The sequence below is a fragment of the Hemicordylus capensis genome, chromosome 2 (assembly GCF_027244095.1).
Source record: "Hemicordylus capensis ecotype Gifberg chromosome 2, rHemCap1.1.pri, whole genome shotgun sequence".
Lineage (NCBI taxonomy): Eukaryota > Metazoa > Chordata > Lepidosauria > Squamata > Cordylidae > Hemicordylus > Hemicordylus capensis.
The window spans coordinates 143,100,898-143,119,772 of NC_069658.1; the positions used below are offsets into that span (position 1 = coordinate 143,100,898).

The following is an 18,875-nucleotide window of genomic DNA, read 5'->3' on the forward strand; positions in this document are numbered from 1 at the left end:
AAACGTTTAAGAAACACTTTAATGCTAACTGATCAGCACAATGTATTGCCGTTAAATCTTTATTAATACAGACTGCATATTTCTCATCTAAAGAGGAGCAAGAAAGTGTGATCAGATGCATAGTACTTGCAATACCACATCAGATCTTGATAGGGCTGTAATGCAACTTGAAATTTTGCAACAATCTGGAAAGAATGAAGTTATGGTGCCCTATCACTCCGTAATAAGTCAGATACAGAACAGAATAGGAAGCAGATTGTTTGTTCACTGATACAAGCAATGTATGCTGTCTAGATACACAATCAAACACTCTTTGTGTTCCTGCCTAAAATCTCCGAGACATCAGTATATCAGGCCTTTATACATTACATGTTTTGGTGTACATTTTAAAGTATTTTGAGAATACATATACAAATACGGTGTGAATCGAACAGGTGTTCAGACGCATGTACACTTGTCTAGGAGCCACAATCAGGCCCAGCCCAAGCCACACTGGTACCTGAGGTGGCATGGTAAGTGGCTGCCCCCACCTCATGGCGCACAGTGCAAATCATGGGTCAATTTACCCCCTAGTCACCCCACTTGCAGTGTATGCCAATTCCTATCTACCCAATATCCCCTTCCTCTTAACTGGTGGGGGGAGCAGCCAGATGCCACTGCTCCTCCTTCCCATTGGGTGGGGAAATGAGGTGGCAGGAAGTATAGAGAGTAGAGCGTTGGCCCAACACACTACTCTTCTACCCTCCCTGCCACCCAATTCCCTGCTTTCTGAAAAAGCTAGGAATGGAAGCAGCAGCAGCAATGCTACTGCCAGACAGAATAGGAGCGGGGTGGCTGTTGAGATGGCTGGCAGAAGTGGGCACAGTGTGTCCACAGTTTCCACCAATCTGTTATGATTCCTGATTGAGTATTCACTTGACGGCAAACCCCAGTTTGCTGCTATGTCCTATTTGAAGTCTCTCTTGCTGGCTTACAGGACAGAACAAGTTGAAGATGCGGCAACACTTCCTCCATTGCAAGTTGCCATCACTCCTGTGGGAGGAAAGAGCAGTCATGATTACAAATGTCATTTTTAAAAAGCAAGTGGTTGTAAAACACAACCTGCTTCATTTCTGCATGTCCAGCTGCAGTTGAAGGAACAGGAGGAGGCTTGGCAAGGTGTCAACCCCTGGGGGGAGGCAGATTGCTGGGGGTGCTGGTGAATGAGAGTTTGTGTTGTCAAGGATGGTGATCTTTTTGTTGTCAAGCATGATATAACTTGGAGAAGTGTATGAGAATTGAGGAGGGCTGGGCTTAGGGTTGCCATATTCTGGCTTTCCAAATCTGGGTGCCTATTTTGCATATTATGTAAATTGGCTTGAAAATAGTTTTTGAGCAGAATAGTGACTGCACATTTTGCTCCATAACTCTGCTTCTACAATGGCTAGAGCTTAGCTTTTAAAAAAATAAAATAAAAATGAAAGCTGAAATCCAGGCGAATCTGAGTGGGCTAAGCAATCTGGGTGAGATGCTTAAAATCTGGGTGAAATCCAAAACTCCAGGGGGCATATTGTGACAAAACGAGGGTGACTCTATGCTTTCTTGGGATCTCCCCCGTTTCGTCACACATGGCAACGCTAACTGGGCTGGATTTGCCTCAGCCCTGGAAAGTTGCTAGCAGCCTCTGGGGTAGCAAACAGCCCCTTTGCATTAATACCAGCTTGATAGGCTACTAAACATACCTCTAATGGAAAAATCTTGGCATCTAGTATTTTTGTTTTATCCAAAATCTGAAGTATACATGCTTATGCATTTGAAATGGGGTTATATGCAGCCAACAGCAAGAATGGAGAAGGGAAAAGAATATTCCAAGATGCATCGTAAGTTGTGTTTCTTTTCTAACCTCTACTGGCAGCCTTTTTCGCCTCTTCTTTTTCCTTTTCTTCTTCCAAAGCTTTCATTTTTGCATCATACTCATCTGCCAGGGCTTTCCATTCTTTTCTGTTGTTCAGTAGTCTGTCGTACATTGGCTGAATTTCTGCATGGAATCGTGAAAATTCCTGAGGCAAGCAAAATGAAAAAGAAAAGCACTATCAACCAGAAACAGAGCTATAGTATGTGAGTCCTCTGCACAGCTTCCAGTCTTTTCCCATTGGGAAAACCTCTGGAAATGCAGCTTCCACAATTGCTGCTTCAAAACAGCATTGGGGCTGCCTCTGAAGTCTCCAGCTGCCCTGGGGAGGACCATTATGAAGGAAGGTGGTAGGCTGCACGTCATGACAGTCAGTGAAAGGAAACCATAATTCAATTCATTTAATGACAACAGCAATTTCACACACTTCAGGTGCTGGGGTATATTTTGAACTGGTGACACATTGGAGGACAATTATTGCACATTATATTCTATTTATGTGTATAGGTGTCTGAATTTTCTACCAGCATTTTTTTTAACCATCAGATGTTGTTAAACATATGCTTTAATCAGGAGTTCTTTGCCTAAATTTTCTGAAATGAAGCCAGAATTCACTGATCTTGCGAGCTTGCTGCTTACCTTGTATACAAATGTACACACAAAGTCAATGAAACCAACTTGAAGTTTTGGAAGCTCAGCTGCTTTCCGTCTGTCCATCATAGGCTAGGAGAGAACAACCACTATTGTTTGATTTAAAACTTTGATCACATACACAGACAAACATCCCTTGGGTTCTATCTCTTTCTATAACATTGTTGCTACACTTTAGCCTGACTTCATTGTTGGGATGTATGGCCCTGCAGCATGCCACGAGGGATGTCGCACTTGGGAACACTTGCTCCGAGCCTGCCTGCAGGTTACAGTCACCACCCAGAAAAGCAGCCACACTCTGGCAGCTGAGATTTCTGAAGGCTTCTTTCAGACAATCAACCCTCAAGGGACATTTGGACATGCTTATCTTTTGAATGCAAATTGAGAGAAGAGGAGATGCTGCTGCACAATATGTTGGAGAAGGAGTTCCAGTGCATTGATCTTTTGCACCAACTATCCTAATGACCACGAGAGGCACTGGGAGTAGAGGAAGCTAGTGAGGGTCTCCCTAACTGTTCTACCTGTCTCTCCTCTATGACCTCTGATATTACTCTTCAGGTCTTTCCTGTTGAGTCTCACAATCCTTCCTTTCCTCTTCGATAGTAGATGGAAACATCTCTCTCCTTCCTTACCTGTTCATTATGTAGTCCTTTAGATTAGGATTAGGTCTTTCCTATCCAAGTGTACTTAAGCAATAAATACTTAGTATTTAGTTCTACAAGAATCTCCATGTGTTTTCCCTAAACAACTGGAGTGGTTGCTCTTCCTTAGTTCTCTGCTGGTTACTATACTAGGGGTAAAATTAACAACCCCCAGCACAATAGATTATCCTAGTTCAGGAGCTGGGCGTGCTTCAGACTGGCCATTGTGAGAATTCTGCAAATTAAGGTAGGAGGAGGGGCAAATGCTCATCTGTAAGCTGGGTATGGAGGCAGGAGTCGTGCAGGGGTAGTACTTCCCTCCGCCCTCACTCTGGAGCTGGATACAAGTTCTGGGCTTGCCACTGCCACCTGCCTGAGCTCCGTAAATGAGCATTTTCCCCTCCTCCTGCCTTGCTTGTAGAATTCTCAGGACCCCTGTATGGGGAGACTGGCCAAAAGAATATGTGTTTCTAGTACTGTCTGGAAGAAATGCCTTGGAAGAGAAAAGGAATGGTTGGAACCACTTCCTCTTTTTTTTGTGACTGACTTACAATAGGCTGTTGCTGAAGCACTGATATTTCCAGGTCTCCCTGTTCCCAAAATTCAGCTGCAACAAGTAGTGCCACCTATATTAAGAAACAAGAAACATCTAAGGGTTTTGGCATTTTTCAGTTTAGCTTACATACTGGATTAAAGGTTCCCTTATCACTATCGCCCTATTCACATGTTCTGTTTGACACACGTACAATCTGTGTACAGTGTGTACATATACAGACTGGTATGCATGTTACACTTATTCACATTTTACCTTCAACGCATGTACAGTAGTACACTTTCTGTCGGTATTATGCATTACACTCTGCAGTAATTGTGGAGTCCAAGTCCATGTCGGCCCAAATATGAGAGATTTTATCAACAGAAATACCATTTAAAACATCACAACGGGTTACTGAAGGTTCCAAATTTTGATTCAAGGGAGGAGGGGCATGTACAAGCCCCCTCACAATCCTCAATAACTCCACTGGACATAAGCTTGCAGATGCAATGTAGGCAGAAAAAAATAGCTTCTTTGCTGCATGTATTGCCAGTATCGCCTGAGCATAGGGCTCCAAACATGCTCTGTGTTGTAACCTGTTGGATTCAAGCCGAGTCTTTCTCCACTTGTGCTCCCGTCATCTGTCTTGCCACTTCAGCTCCCACAGTTGTTCCATATACGAAGAGGCCAATTTTGAAATGGGTTGGAGACGATGCTTAAGAGTTATAATGTCTACTGACCTGGTAAGTTCACTATTCCTGCTTTCCACCTGGGCATCAACAGAATCATTGGCAGAGCCAACACTAAATCCTTCCAAGGCTTCTTGGAAACCTATTGGATCCAATAACCTTCTCGGGAGAAGGTTGAAAGACAGGAAACAGAGGGTAGGTATAAATGGAGAGTTTTCACAATGGAGGGTAGTAAGAAGTGGGGTCCCCCAGGGATCTGTACTGGGACCGGTGCTTTTTAATTTATTCATAAATGATCTAGAAGCAGGGGTAAGCAGTGATGTGGCCAAATTTGCAGATGATACCAAACTCTTTTGGGTAGTGAAATCCAAAACGGATTGTGAGCAGCTCCAAAAGGATCTCTCCAAATTGGGGGAGTGGGCGACAAAATGGCAAATGCGGTTCAATGCTAGCAAGTGTAAAGTGATGCACATTGGGACGAAAAACCCCAACTTCAAGTATACGCTGATGGGATCCGAGCTGTCGGTGACGGACCAGGAGAGGGATCTTGGGGTTGTGGTTGACAGCTCATTGAAAGTGTCAACTCAATGTGCGGCAGCTGTGAAAAAGGCAAATTCCATGCTAGGGATCATTAGAAAGGGGATTGAAAATAAAACGGCTAACATTATAATGCCCTTATACAAAACTATGGTGCGACCACACTTGGAGCACTGCGTACAATTCTGGTCACCACATCTTAAAAAGGACATTGTTGAACTGGAGAAGGTACAGAAGAGGGCAACCAAGATGATCAGGGGCCTAGAGCACCTTTCTTATGAGGCAAGACTACAACACCTGGGGCTTTTTAGTTTAGAAAAAAGACGTCTGCGGGGAGACATGATAGAGGTCTACAAAATCATGCATGGCTTGGAGAAAGTGGAGAGAGAGAGATTCTTTTCCCTCTCACACTACACTAGAACCAGGGGTCACTCCATGAAATTGATTGCCAGGAGGTCTAGGAACAACAAACAGAAGTACTTTTTCACACAACGCGTGATCCACTTGTGGAACTCTCTGCCACAGGATGTGGTGACAGCCAACAACCTGGATGGCTTTAAGAGGGGTTTGGATGACTTCATGGAGGAGAGGTCTATCAATGGCTACTAGTCAGAGGGCTGTGGGCCACCTCCAGCCTCAAGGGCAGGGTGCCTCTGAGTACCAGTTTCAGGGGAGTAATGGCAGGAGAGAGGGCACGCCCTCAACTCCTGTCTGTGGCTTCCAGCGGCATCTGGTGGGCCACTGTGTGAAACAGGATGCTGGACTAGATGAGCCGTGGGCCTGATCCAGCAGGGCTGTTCTTATGTTCTTATGAGGACCATCCTAATAGGTCTCTCACCCCTGCGGAGGTGGGATGTGATTGTAAGTCCAACCTTAACCAGAAGGTGGTACAATGGGGGAAACACAGGAGTCACCACCCACAGAGCATCTCCCTGATCAGAGTGAAAGAACATAGTATACTTTTATACATAGTATAAAACTGCTAATAATTATTATAACACTCTTATACAAATCTATCTTGTGGCCACATTTGGAATACTGCATACAGTTCTGGTCACCATACCTCAAAAAAGACGTTATAGAATTGGAGAAGATGCACAAGAGGGCAACCAAGATGATCAGGGGCCTGGAGCATCCTCCTTACAAGGCAAGGCTACAACACCTGGGGCTTTTTAGTTTAGAAAAAAGATGACCGAGGGGCAACATGACACAGGTCTATAAAATCATGCATGGTGCAGAGAGAGTGAATATAGAGAAATTTGTCATCCTCTCGCATAACACTAGAACCAGGGCAGTGGCGGAGGGAGGCCAGCAGCGGCCTGTGTTCGGCCGCCACCGCAGCCCCCTCACCCTGCCTCCTGTGTCTGATATCAGATGCAAGGAGCATTTAGCCACGCCCCCCATCTGACGTCAGATGCAGGGGGCATGGTTTAGCTCCCGAATGGGGCTGTTCAGCTCTGTGCGGAAGTTAAATCAGCCAACGCTGCGTTTGCAGTGCAGCCGGAGTGACTCTCCTTGCCTTAAAGGCAGGGAGAGCTGCTCCTGGTCGCACCGCGAATGCAGTGCTGGCCATCTAACTCCTGGACGGGTCCGCACAGCCCCATTTGGGAACGAAATCACGGCCAGTGTAGCGTCTGCAGAACGGCCAGGAGTGTCTCTCCCTGCCTTTACGGCATGGAGAGTCTCTCCAGCCATGCTGCAAACACAGCACTGGCCGATTTAACTTCCGAATGGGGCCGTGCCCTGACATCAGACGCATCCTGACATCAGACGTGGGGCGCATGTCAGGGCCATGAGGCGCAGCCCCTGAGCGGCAGCGGCCCGGGTTCTTTGAACCCATTTGCCCAATGGTGGCCCCGCCCCTGAACCAGAGGTCATCCCATGAAACTGACTGCCAAGAAATTTAGGGCTGACAAACGTACTTATTCACATAATGCATAATTAACCTATGAAATTATCTGCCACAAGATGTGGTGCCATCACCAGCCTGGATGGCTTCAAGAAGGGCTTAGATAAATTCATAGGGACAAGTCTATCAATGGCTACATGTCTGGTGGCTACAGGCCACCTTCAGCTTCAGAGGCAAGATGCCTCTAAATACCAGTTGCAGGGGAGTAACAGTAGGAGAGAGGGCATGCCCTCAGCACTTGTCCGTGGGCTCCCCAGAGGCATCTGGTGGGCCACTGTGTGAAACAGGATGCTGGACTAGATGGGCATGGGCCTGATCCAGCAGGGCTGTTCTTATGGGTATTTAAGAGAATGTCTTCTTCACCATGAGCCCCATCGCCCATTGAGATTATTCCAAGTTTATCCTGTCTGCGGTTGCCACCAGTTTGTCTGGTGGCTACTCCAGGATGGGCCTTCTCTGTTGCCGTCCCAAGACATTGGAATGCACTCCCTGCTGAAATAAGAGCCTCCCCATTTCTAACAGCTTTTAAAAAGTCTTTAATACACATTTATTCACCCAAGCTTTTAACCAGAACTGTGGTTTAAATTGTTTTAATGTTTTAATTCTTGTTTTATTTTGTTTTATGTTGTTGTGAACTACCCAGAGACATAAGTTTGGGGTGATGTACAATAAGCAAATAAATAAATAAACGATACGAATCCTCTTCTCACTCCTGCACAGGAAACAGATCTTTGGGAATTCAAATGTCATTGAATGTCAATACAATGTCAATGTAGTCAATATAGTGATATGCAAATCAAATATGTAAATATTCTAACTACATTAATGTTTCAGATGTCCCTCACAGGGCTATTGCGAAGGTAAAAAGGGGGTGGGGGACAGACCATGATGCTTCCCTAAACTATTCCATGGAGGAATACTGGAAGGAAGATAACAAACAAACTGCAAAAATTCCCAGTCTTTTAACCTTATTATAAGCACTTGGTTTCATATGTCTGCCCTTCCTTAGATCAATGTAGCACTGCAGGGGTTTGCTCTTCTGAGTTATCGAGACGGATGTAGGATAGTGTTCAGTAACAGTATAGAGGCTTGAGAAAAAGCTAAGTTAGCCATCATTTGAGAGGGAAGTGGCCTAGAATAAGTCTGGCTTGAATTTTTAGTCCGTGGCCAACTCACTGGCTTTTCAACCAGGGATGCCATGTTTCAGATTTGGACTGGAAAAGGACATGCCAAGACTCATCTGAATGATAAGGAGATGAAGCAGACCTGACTAAAAAGCTTCAGGGTATCAAACATCTTCCCAGAATGCAAAGCATGTCGTGATTCATCTGGTATAGGGATGTGCATGAAGCGCCATTCGATTGGAGATTCCCAGCACAGCCCGAGCACCTTTAAAAGGGAGGAGAGCAGGTCCATACTTGCTCCTCCGCCACTCTCCACAGCTTCCCGAAGTGGCAGTGCCCTCCCCCACTCTGGCAGCTGCCCTTGTGCACCAGCGGCACTCCCCCCAGCTACCTCCGCCGATGGTGGCACGTACATGGCCTCTGGGCATGTGTAACATGTGAAACAAACAATTGCTTGTTTCCATCCAATGTTACCCTATTTATCCCCATCTTCAGTTATTCCTCTTTGTCTCTTCTATCCCGCCCCCCTTGTGCTTCCCAGTGTTGAGATTCAGATTGTAAACTCACTGGGGGCAGGCACTTGCTTCCTGTTATGCTAGCCTGTAAAGTGCCATATACACAGATGGTGCTGTACGGACCACAACTTAAAACCTCTAAAATATGACAGACTCTAGAAACATGCAAGCTGCTGTGAGTCTATAGTCCTGTTCAGATATTACGCTGAGCAATACAAGCGTCTCTATGCATGTACTTGTTTTTGCATGAACGCTTGTGCGTGCATTCATTTTAAAAGGGAATCTGAGTGCAGGACCCTCCAGTACAGGGTACAGATAGGAAGTACGCTACTGTACATATTTCATTTTATTTATTTATTTAACATATTTTTATACCGCCCCAAAGTTGCGTCTCTGGGCGGTTTACAACACATATGTACTTGTGTTGACCATATTGTATAAAGAACTGTATGTGTGCACAGATCTGTATGTGCTTTGAACATAACAGGCGTTATGTGTTAAAAAAAAAAAACCCAACCACTGCAGTATGTGTTAGGTACCTGACCTTACTCTGGACTTCCCAGGGTTTTGTGATAGCAGATAAGTCACAGGCAGTCATCATCATAGCCCTGTAAAAAAGAAAGCAGACTCTAGTGAGCTGAATGTGTCATTTAATTGGAGCCTCTAATACTGACCTGAAATAAGAATTGCTTTTTATTCTGGTTATTTGCCTACAAGTGCAACTTAATATTGCCCCCCCGCAACATAGTTCAGGGGTCTCGGTGTTGTTTAAGTGGTGCCCACTCTATTGCTCTACCGCAAATAACAAACTACGGCCAGGGTGGCAATTAGCTGTTCTAGGGATCTTTGGGGTCTTTGTTGTTTGAACAGCAGCCCATCCTCCTCCACTGCATGGCATGTGTCTGTTCAAACTAAGGCTCCAAAGCGGATTGTGACATGGCATGGGAGCCTGCAGTTCAAAGTGGGCCGGTGGGGTGTGTGTGTCAAATATTTCCACTGAGTGAGCACAAGCTTTTGTGCAAACAGTCTAATGTAACTTGAGCACTAATTCCTGCAAAAGATTCAGCTTTGCTGATCTTTGAAGTCTCTTGTAGGAATATGTGCCCTACTATTAAAGTTCCTTGTAGCCAGTGTTCTACGGTATGCTAGATTGTCCTTAGCTGATGGAGCTGTTGGTAGAGAAGGTCTGAGGGCCTCTTCCATTTCTGAAGGCGCAAATACTTTTAACATCGAAATTGCTGGGAAGTTTTTGTCTGTTTCCATCCTGCTTTACCCTACTCAGCCTTGATCTCCAGACTGTGTCCTATTATACTGCAAGGAGGAGGAATTGCCTTCTGTGCCGTTGTGTCATCTCGATGTCCCAGCTTTCTGACAGATGCTGTGGGGGTATGTGGAACTTGGGTCAAAGTCAAGAAGGACCAATTAGTGGGGAGAGATTGCTCTCCAGGAAAGCTGAGGGCATGACTGGTATGCTGCTCCTCTCCAGCCTTTCTAGTTCATTTGGGCTGGAAGTGGTCTGAAGCTTTTTCTTCTTTAGAGTATGAATGGTAAATATTTGGACAGTTAAGAAAGCAGCAAGGAGGTCTGATTTCAAAACAAACTGAGAAAGATGGGATCTTGTCTTGGGACAAAATCTGCTGGGGACATACAGTACAATAGACCCTGAGGAGTTTTATACAGTATCCATTGGCTGCAGAAAAGCTGATCTCAGTTTAGTCTGTTCTGTGGATACTGTACACCGAAATTCAAAACCAGCGGTCAGATAAAACATGTATTTAGTCAGGACAAATTTATTCAAATTAAACATGATTCAGATTAAACATGTATTTAGTCAGGATGATAAGAGTTAAACGTGGCACTCTAAAGTATGGATGTCTCTTCTGACCTTGTACTCAAATCTCCTTAATCCAGGGTTTATAGTTCTTAGCAAAGTCTTAGTAGCAAAGACTGTAGTGAGCTGTCAGGTCTACTTAAATGTATAAGATGCACTGCAGAACATGGGCTGAGCTATTGTCAAGTGTTGCTTACATGCCTTAAGACAGAATGAAATATTGCTTGGAATTCTTTCCATGTGCTGTTGTCTCTCATCAGGGGACAACATTGTTGGGCAGCTGCCGAGGGCCCAAAGCCCTCAGAAGGGCTCGTTGCTGATCCCTGAGACTACCTGTGTGTACCCACAGCCTTTGTGTTGGCAGACTCTCTCAACCCACCCAGCAGAAGCCGGCCCACGGAAAACAATTTACCAACAGGCCCGGAAATCTGGAGCTGGCCCTGTGTTCGTGTGTGTGTGTGGGGGGGGCTGCTAGTGTAGCCCCCGGCCACATTTGTCCAAGTCACTCAAAGTTCCATTTTGAATCTGCAGCTCCATCTTGCAGGGTGGCTGCTCGTAAAGGCTACAGCGAAAAGGGCTCACCCTGCCCCAGGGATTTAGCTAGGGGAGAGGGGGCCCATGTTCACCCCTCTCCCTGGCGGCCCCTCAGAGTGAGGGACATAATGAAGAAGACAGGGGAGGTGGAGCTGGGAGGCCCTCAGGTGCTGGCAGGCCCGGGTTCTTTGAACCCATCTGCTCAATTATAGCTGCACCCCTGCCCTGCCCAGTTAGCTTTAAATTACTCAATAGCACATTCTGCTGTGAGTGCATTTCCTCCTGAGACTGAGAGGAAACCATCAAAGTCTTTTGAAATAATAGAGCTGAGTTAGGCACCTCCCTAAGAATGTCCGTCTATCCTCCTTGATATTCAAGGCCTTCTCAAGCTGTCATAGAACATTCTTCTCTGTATGTGATTGTAAATAATTATATTTATTTGTAAATGACCATATTCAGACTCTGTTGCGCAAAACTGTATTGAAGTTGTGCCTTAGCTTCTTTCTGTCACTCCGATGCAAATAATATCACACACTCCCCACGCACACAAGTGCTATTACACATATACTTGAATGTGTGCTTCTCTGGCTCAGAAATATTTTTAACATCTATATTGCTACAATAGCCTCATATATTCATATATCAATAACACTTTATCTTTCTCATTCATCTGTTTCATCATCATTCACGCCTCAGGCAAAGTTTTCTATAAGAAACTGAGTCTTAGATTCTGCCCGAGGATTTAGGGATAAAGCAAACCCAGTTGTTAAGGAATTTGCGGGGCGATGAAGCAGAGAAAAGGAGTATTATGGTTTTGCCGTGTTCTTTGTAATCAAGTCATGCTTCAAAAACTGCTTTGATTGAAGATATTTTGAATATCTTCTGAATTCTTCAGAGGATTCAGAATTTACTTCTGATTTTATTTTATTTTATTTAACTTATATACCGCCCAAACATTCGTCTCTGGGCGGTTAACAATGACATTAAAACAATTAAAACAAATATAAAAGTTAAAACAGTTTAACAATTTAAAAACCGTATAAAATTAAACCTACAAATTTAAAAAGCTGAAAAAGCTTGGGTGAAGAGATGGGTCTTCAGATGTTGTTTTAAAGTAGTCAGAAATGGGGAGGATCGTATCTCAGCAGGGAGCGCATTCCACAATCTCGGGGCAGCAACTGAGAAGGCCCGTCTCCGTGTGGCCATCAGACAAGCTGGCGGTAACTGGCGACGGACCTCCTCAAGTGACCTCAATGGGCGGTGGGGAACATAACGAAGAAGGCGTTCTCTTAGATACCCAGGGCCTAAGCCGTTTAGGGCTTTATAAGTTATAACTAGCACTTTGTATTCCGCCCAGAAACCAATTGGAAGCCAGTGTAGCTCCATCAGCAAGGGTGTAATGTGGTCTCTCCGAGATGACCCGGAGACCAATCTGGCTGCCGCATTCTGAACCAACTGAAGTTTCTGGACTATGTACAAAGGCAGCCCCACGTAGAGCGCATTACAGAAGTCAAGTCTGGAGGTTACCAACAAATGTACCACTGTTTTGAGGTCATTGATCTCAAGAAATGGACGCAGCTGGCGTATCAGCCGAAGCTGATAGAAAGCACCCCTGGTCACTGCCTCAACCTGAGAAACCAGGGAGAGGTGTGGATCCAGAAGTACTCCCAGACTGAGAACCTGTTCCTTTTGGGGAAGTGTGACCCCATCTAGAACAGGTAGGTCAAAATAGTCTCTGGAGTTCTGACCCCGCACAATAAATACCTCCATCTTATCTAGATTCAGCTTCAGTTTATTCTCCCTCATCCAGCCCATTACTGCTTCCAGGCAGGCATTCAGGGAAGATATGCCAGCTCCTGAAGAAGTTGACATGCAGAAATAGATCTGGGTGTCATCAGCATACTGATAACAAAATCCCCTGATGATGTCTCCCAGTGGTTTCATGTAGATGTTGGAGAGAGTACAGAGCCTTGAGGGGACACCATACTTAAACTCAGATTTTGAAGAGCAACAGTCTCCAATCGACACCATCTGGAATCTGTCCGAGAGGTAGGAGCAGAACCACTGTAAAACAGTGCCTCCCACCCCCAACACCCTCAGATGTTCCAGAAGGATACTATGGTCGATAGTACTGAAAGCCGCTGAGAGGTCCAAAAGGACCAACAGAGTCACACTTCCTCTGTCAATTCCCAACTGGAGATCATCCATCAGGCCGACCAAGGCAGTCTCCACCCCATCGTCTGCCCGGAAGCCAGTTTAAAATGGGTCTAGATAATTAGTTTCCTCCAAGACCGCCTCCAATTTGCAGCTATACCACTGCTGTGGGATGTGCTCTGACATCAGGCATGTGGTGGCTGAGTTTCAAAGGCTATATGAGCCTCCTTTAAACATCACTAAGCAGTGTATCTCAACATACATATTCCATGTATGGAGTAGCAGGTCTTCTCCCCCACACCACCACCATTTTATCCTTGTCCCTCATCTACTCAGGCACACCACAGTCTTGGCAGAAGTTTCTTATTCACTTACATGACAATCTCTTTTCTTGTTGTCTCCAGTGACAAATACTCAGCCCATTCCTTCTCGGTGTCATAGGTCTTGGATTCATCAACTATTTTCTGAAACATTGTTCTCTTTCTATAGAAAAACAAGACCACAGACCACAAACAAGATTAAATACCTGCATTTAGGAAGGAACAGGACTCTGAATTTAAGCGGACATCCTGATCAAAACTTGGGGGAAACCTAGTCTCGGATTCAGGTAAATACAATACCCTGAGCCTAAACTGTTTGGTGCTTTATAGATTATAAGCAACACTTTGTATTTTGCCTGGAAACATATTAGTAGCCACTGCAGTTCTTTGAAAGAGGTGTAATATGATATCTTCAAGATGAACCAGAGACCAACCTGGTTGCCATATTTTGTGCCCATTGCAGTTTCCAGACTATACACATACAAAGGCAGCCCCATATAGAGTGCATTGCAGTAACTAAGTCTGGAGGTTACCAGCATTATCACAATGGCCTCTGGAGGAAGCCTATTTGGTGGGGAGGCAGGTGGGAAGAGGAGCTCCTGTTGCTACCACACCTTCACTGTAGCCACCAAGGCCCCTCTACATCAAAGTAACTATCCCACACAGAGGAGGGGACATACAGCAAATGTGCCAAGAAGGACCTCCTCAGACCTAGTGCCATCACCCTAAACCCCTTTTCAATAGTTGTTTTCAAGGTCAACATTTTCAGATGTGCCGTCTTATAGCTCAACCTTATCATTGGATTTAACTTGTAGCACAATAGTTAAAACAGTGTGCCCTTAAAATGCAAAGTCATTGGCTTACGGAAAGATATCAACCATTTTGGATTTATGAAACAAATATATAGATAACTTACTTAAAGTACAGTGCTAAGTCAGTAGCTATAATGGCAATATCCATCAAGTGATTCACGTGTTCAAACTGCCTCCTATTGAGATTCTGGTAAATGTTCAGAGACTAAGGGGGAAAATGCATAAATCAGAGTAAAAGATTAGTATGTGTCTATTATGCATCTTTTTAAATATAACCACCTTCCCTCCCTCAATACCTTACTTCAGTTAGGGATGTTCACTTCAGAATGAACGAAAAATTGAATCAAATTGAGTCCATTCAGAGCTGTTACAAAATGAATGCAGAGAGATCCTGAATGAAATAAATGGCATATGTGCCATTTGTTATCTGTAACATGACAAGCTGTGGGCTTTTTACTATTTTAAATGATTTGGAATTTTTTAAAAATGGCAGAGTTCCTTTTAGCGGACATAACATAGTTCCAGGGCATGGTGGCAAAGAAAATAGCAACCATCACAAAAACATCATGGCTCACATTGCTGATCCCTGAACTGTTCACAGACCAACGTCCTCGCCCAAGAGAGTTGACCCATCACCACTGGATTCCCCTTTACCAGTAGAGCTCGGAGCCAGTCGAACTGGGTCCAGTTCAACCAGACATAAAACCAAACTGGTCTGGGTCAGCTCGAATCCAGTCCAGCTTCGAGCTTCGGCAAAACCGGTTTTGTGCACGTCTATAGCAACTTCCCATTTGTGGATGGGGATTCTTGGAGGTGTCAGTGACTCTCTTGGCTGAGAGAGTCACTCTGCAGTTGCTGCCTTCTCTTCCAGATACTGTCCCTTTCACAATTGGGAGGCTGTCCTCAGAGGTCCCTATGATGATGCAGGGGCCTCTGCAGGCCACCTCCTATTTGCAGTGAGGATAGCCAGGAGGAGGCAGCTATGGAGCCATTCCCTCTCAACCATCGAGTCACCACCTTCTCCAAGCATCCCTACATCTGCAAATGGGAGCTTTCACCCAGAACTCTCACCACTGCAGAGGCTTCTAAGATAAAGCACCCATTTGCAGGCAGTTTGAGAGTGACAAGGCAACAACTCTGTTGCTGCTGCTATGTAAAGGTGTGCTGTGGACACTTGAGGATCAGCAGTGGGCCCTCAGAAAGTGCCTCAGAGTGCTGACCTCTGATGCTGGCCCTGCCTGGGACTGGGAACTGTATTCTGACTTTGGCACTTGAATTTCTCTCGCTGTCCAAATTGCTTCATTGAGCGCATGAATGGAAGCTGAAAACTGAACTGACGTGGAGGATTTGACCAATAGTAGGAAATTATGACTCTGTCTGGAACAGTTTCTTTGATTTCTTCTGTGGACACAATGAGCCAACTAAAGGGGAGTACATTTATGTGCTATTGATTTCAGTGGGAGATTCTTCTCTTGTCTGTTATATTGATGGGATTAGCTTTGGCTGCACTGTGCTTCTTTTCAGTTTCAGCCTTGCGCAGAGTTTCCTCTGATAAAGCTACAGAGCTTTGAGAGGCATCAGATTATAATTTCCTAGAAAGCAACTTGAAATGAACTAATGCAATCACAAACCTCTTCTGAGAGCAGAAACTTGCCAAATTCCAAGTGGTGTCTCTCTAGAATTGATGAACCATGGAGTTTTGCTAAGGGATTTTGAGATCTATTCAAAAATATTTTAGAAGTACAAGAAATGGTTAGAGCAATGCCACACACACACACACACACACACACACACACACACACACACACACACACACCTGCACAAATATGAAGTACATAAAAACAAACCTAGGACTGGAAAAACAAAAACAGCAACTAGACATTTCACAGTAAAAACAACAATAACTAGAACTAATGCAACATGCAGTTCCCAGACCTGAAAACCTTTCTTCTTTCTAACTTTGAAAGCCTAAGACCACCAACCTTTTAACCTGCATCAGTTGATAGACCTATCCTCCATACATTTGTCTAATGTTTTTAAAGCCATCTAAGGTCAGTGGTAATCTCCACATGAATTCCACAAGTGAAGTACAGTATAAATTGCATGAAGAACTGCATATACCAAGCAATTGAAACACACATAGACATGATTAGTAGTGAGTGATTTGTAACTGTTTGCACTTTGCCTGTTTCTTCTATCATTACTCAAGCACATAACCATTTTGTACATGGCTTTGACTGTAAAGTTATTTTAAATACTCTTTTACGTGGAAAGTTAGCTTAATAGAAAGAAGACCATGACTGACCCTACCATTATGCAGAATGGAGTGACCTGCCTCAGTTGCCAGATGCTGAGGTCTCAGTAAAGGACTGCAAACGGTCAATTACACAGTCAATTTGTAATATTTTTGCCTCCACGAGGAGGTGCCATTTGGATTTTCTGGTTCAAGCGTCAACATGGTTTGGGCCTACTTTGAAGAAGGCTAAAAACAAAGCACATCTCCCCAGCTATACTGTACCACATACTAAATTGTCCTAGTAACTCTTGAGGGATATATAAATCCCTGTCTGCATAGCCAGTAACACAGGACACCTACTTCATCTGATACAAATTGTTGGTTCCTCGGTGGTCAATATCATGACACAAAGCCGCAGTAATCATAGCAAGGGCTTCAAGGTCTGTGTAGTACTGTTTCAGATTGCCTGTCTACAAGAAGGGGATGAGACATTCATTAATATTTATAGTTAAAACTTCTCTCAGCACTGCTAACAACTAGTAATCAAAACAGAGGCGTAGAAAAGTTGGAGTGGGGCCTGGTAGGGGTGTGCACAAAATGGGTTTGTCCAGTTCTGTTCTAGTCCAAACTGGATTCTAACCAAAATGGGTATGTTCGGTTTTGTGCCCCACAGACACCCGGCTCGGCTTGAATTCAAGCCAGTTTAGAGGTTCTAAGGTTAAAAAAAAAAGATTTCCCCTCAAACACACACACCGCCAGGTCAGAGGGTGTTGCCATGGCTACAGTGAAGTTTCTGCCATTCCCCACTCCTCCCGCTGGCCCTCTCCTGCTATTCCAAGGGCCATCTTGGCCTGTTTGGGGATCATTCTGTCCATTCATCTGGTGGAAATGGCCATCATGACCAAGCTATGCAAATGGCCAGGGCGCACACATGTTGGCCTCCAAAATGTCCACTATTGGAGGAAAGGCTGGAATGCCCCCAAAATGGCTTGAAACGGCCCTTGGAAGAGCAGGGGAAGGCCAGCGGGGGGGAGGGCAAAATGGCAGACACATACAACCCAGTGGCTGTGGCAGCACCCCTAGACTGGGCAGTGAATGTTTTTGAGGGGGAAAATTATTATTTATCTTAGAACCCCTGAACCAGCTCCGAGCTCGAGGCTGAATCCAGCCAGTCCGGCTCGAGGGTGAATCGGCTTGACCTCGAGCTGGTTTGCACATCCCTAGGCCCTGGGACAAGAAGTGCCCCTCCCCCATCTTCTTCTTCAGAGAGGTGCAAGCAGGGGAGCAAAGGGCAAGCTTTCAGAGGCCCCCTCCCTCAGGGGCCCAGGGACAATTGTCTCCATCCCCCTTGTTCAGTTGTGGCAGGTCAAGATCTTTCTCTGATAGGAAATAAAACACTGTGATTATTATAATGTCACTCACATTCCACAAGGCAGTGAGGCTTTTACAGTGAGATTTTTATAGTGAGGTAAAAGGGATAGTAGACAACACTTATCAGGAAATGAGAAGTCTACATGAATTCTTCCTAAAATATCCTCCCACTTCCTTCATGTAGAAAACTAGCATGGCAGGCTAAAGGAATCAAGCCTAACCTTCTTTCTAACAGGCCCTTTGGTTTTTCATGGATGAGCAGTCAAACATTTAACACCCCATCTAAGTCTGAAGTATTGCAGCCTAGGGAGATCGTAACAACTTGATTCCACTGTCTGTATGAAATGTCCCCTGGTCACTTTTAGGAGGCTCTCAATCCAGGATCTTAAGCACTTCATAGATGGGATAACGAAGGCAGATGATCATAGACAGAAGCTGTTGCAGTTTTATGTGGCTCTTATATAAACCATTTGGCGTGGGGGAAACTAAGAACGATATCCCTTCAGGAAGGATTACTCTCTTTATGGGCAAATCATCTTCTTTTTTAAAAAAAAGGTCAAAGGCAGTCTAGCTCAAATAGACTGGAGAGGGAGAACTGTATAATGAAGCACCAGTTATTTTAATGACAGATGGAAGGGAGAAGTATCAGTAAAGAGATACCATCAGAAGCGTAAACATGGTTTGTGCAACGTTGAAGCCATGGCGCCAGTTGTGATAGGTAATCCTTCTGTAACTCTTACTGACCGAATACATGAATCTCACCAGCACCTGTAAAAACAGAACATATTTTCTGACATCCTTGCAGGAATGAAATGGACAATTGGTGTGCTAGCTATTGAACATTGACTACTGATCCAGGCTCCACACAGATGTTGTAACATAACAGGTTGATTAAGCAGGGTTTGAGGACTGAGTCAAAATGCCCCTCCAGTGTACCATCCCATTCACAGGTGGGGGATATTTTGGCAGTGGCTAAATATGGTGGCCATGGCAGCATTCCCTGGGCCTGCAGTTGTGGCTGTTGGCAGCTACCTTTAAAAAAAATTATTATTATTTTTAACCAGGAAGTCCCTTCAGAATGTTATGTCATCATGTAGTGTCATTCTGATGGGACTTCTGGTAAAA

General features: G+C 44.7%; 2 protein-coding genes across 7 annotated transcripts in view; one reads left to right on the forward strand and one right to left on the reverse strand.

Moving 5' to 3' along the window:
* Window positions 1-18,875, reverse strand: part of PDE6B (phosphodiesterase 6B) — a 39,614-nt gene continuing 20,739 nt past the window's right edge. For 3 of the 4 annotated variants that reach the window (XM_053290595.1, XM_053290596.1, XM_053290597.1), the window contains 10 exons: window positions 18,411-18,518; window positions 16,740-16,849; window positions 15,775-15,862; window positions 14,248-14,348; window positions 13,387-13,494; window positions 9,037-9,100; window positions 3,735-3,809; window positions 2,531-2,614; window positions 1,883-2,039; window positions 1-1,032 (listed from right to left, as the gene is read on the reverse strand). In XM_053290595.1, coding sequence (XP_053146570.1) covers window positions 971-1,032; window positions 1,883-2,039; window positions 2,531-2,614; window positions 3,735-3,809; window positions 9,037-9,100; window positions 13,387-13,494; window positions 14,248-14,348; window positions 15,775-15,862; window positions 16,740-16,849; window positions 18,411-18,518 — 957 coding nt within the window. In that variant the 3' untranslated portion in view covers window positions 1-970. Of the gene's footprint in view, window positions 1,033-1,882; window positions 2,040-2,530; window positions 2,615-3,734; window positions 3,810-9,031; window positions 9,101-13,386; window positions 13,495-14,247; window positions 14,349-15,774; window positions 15,863-16,739; window positions 16,850-18,410; window positions 18,519-18,875 lie in introns of those variants that run through there. The other variant, XR_008315156.1, reaches the window with a different exon arrangement.
* LOC128342768 (purpurin) overlaps window positions 9,956-18,875 on the forward strand; it is a 52,554-nt gene continuing 43,634 nt past the window's right edge. Inside the window, exons 1-2 of one of the 3 annotated variants that reach the window (XM_053290622.1) lie at window positions 9,956-10,039; window positions 13,501-13,618. The gene's annotated coding sequence lies outside the window, so the exon portion shown is untranslated. Of the gene's footprint in view, window positions 10,040-12,701; window positions 12,907-13,422; window positions 13,619-18,875 lie in introns of those variants that run through there. The other 2 variants (XM_053290621.1, XM_053290620.1) reach the window with 2 other exon arrangements.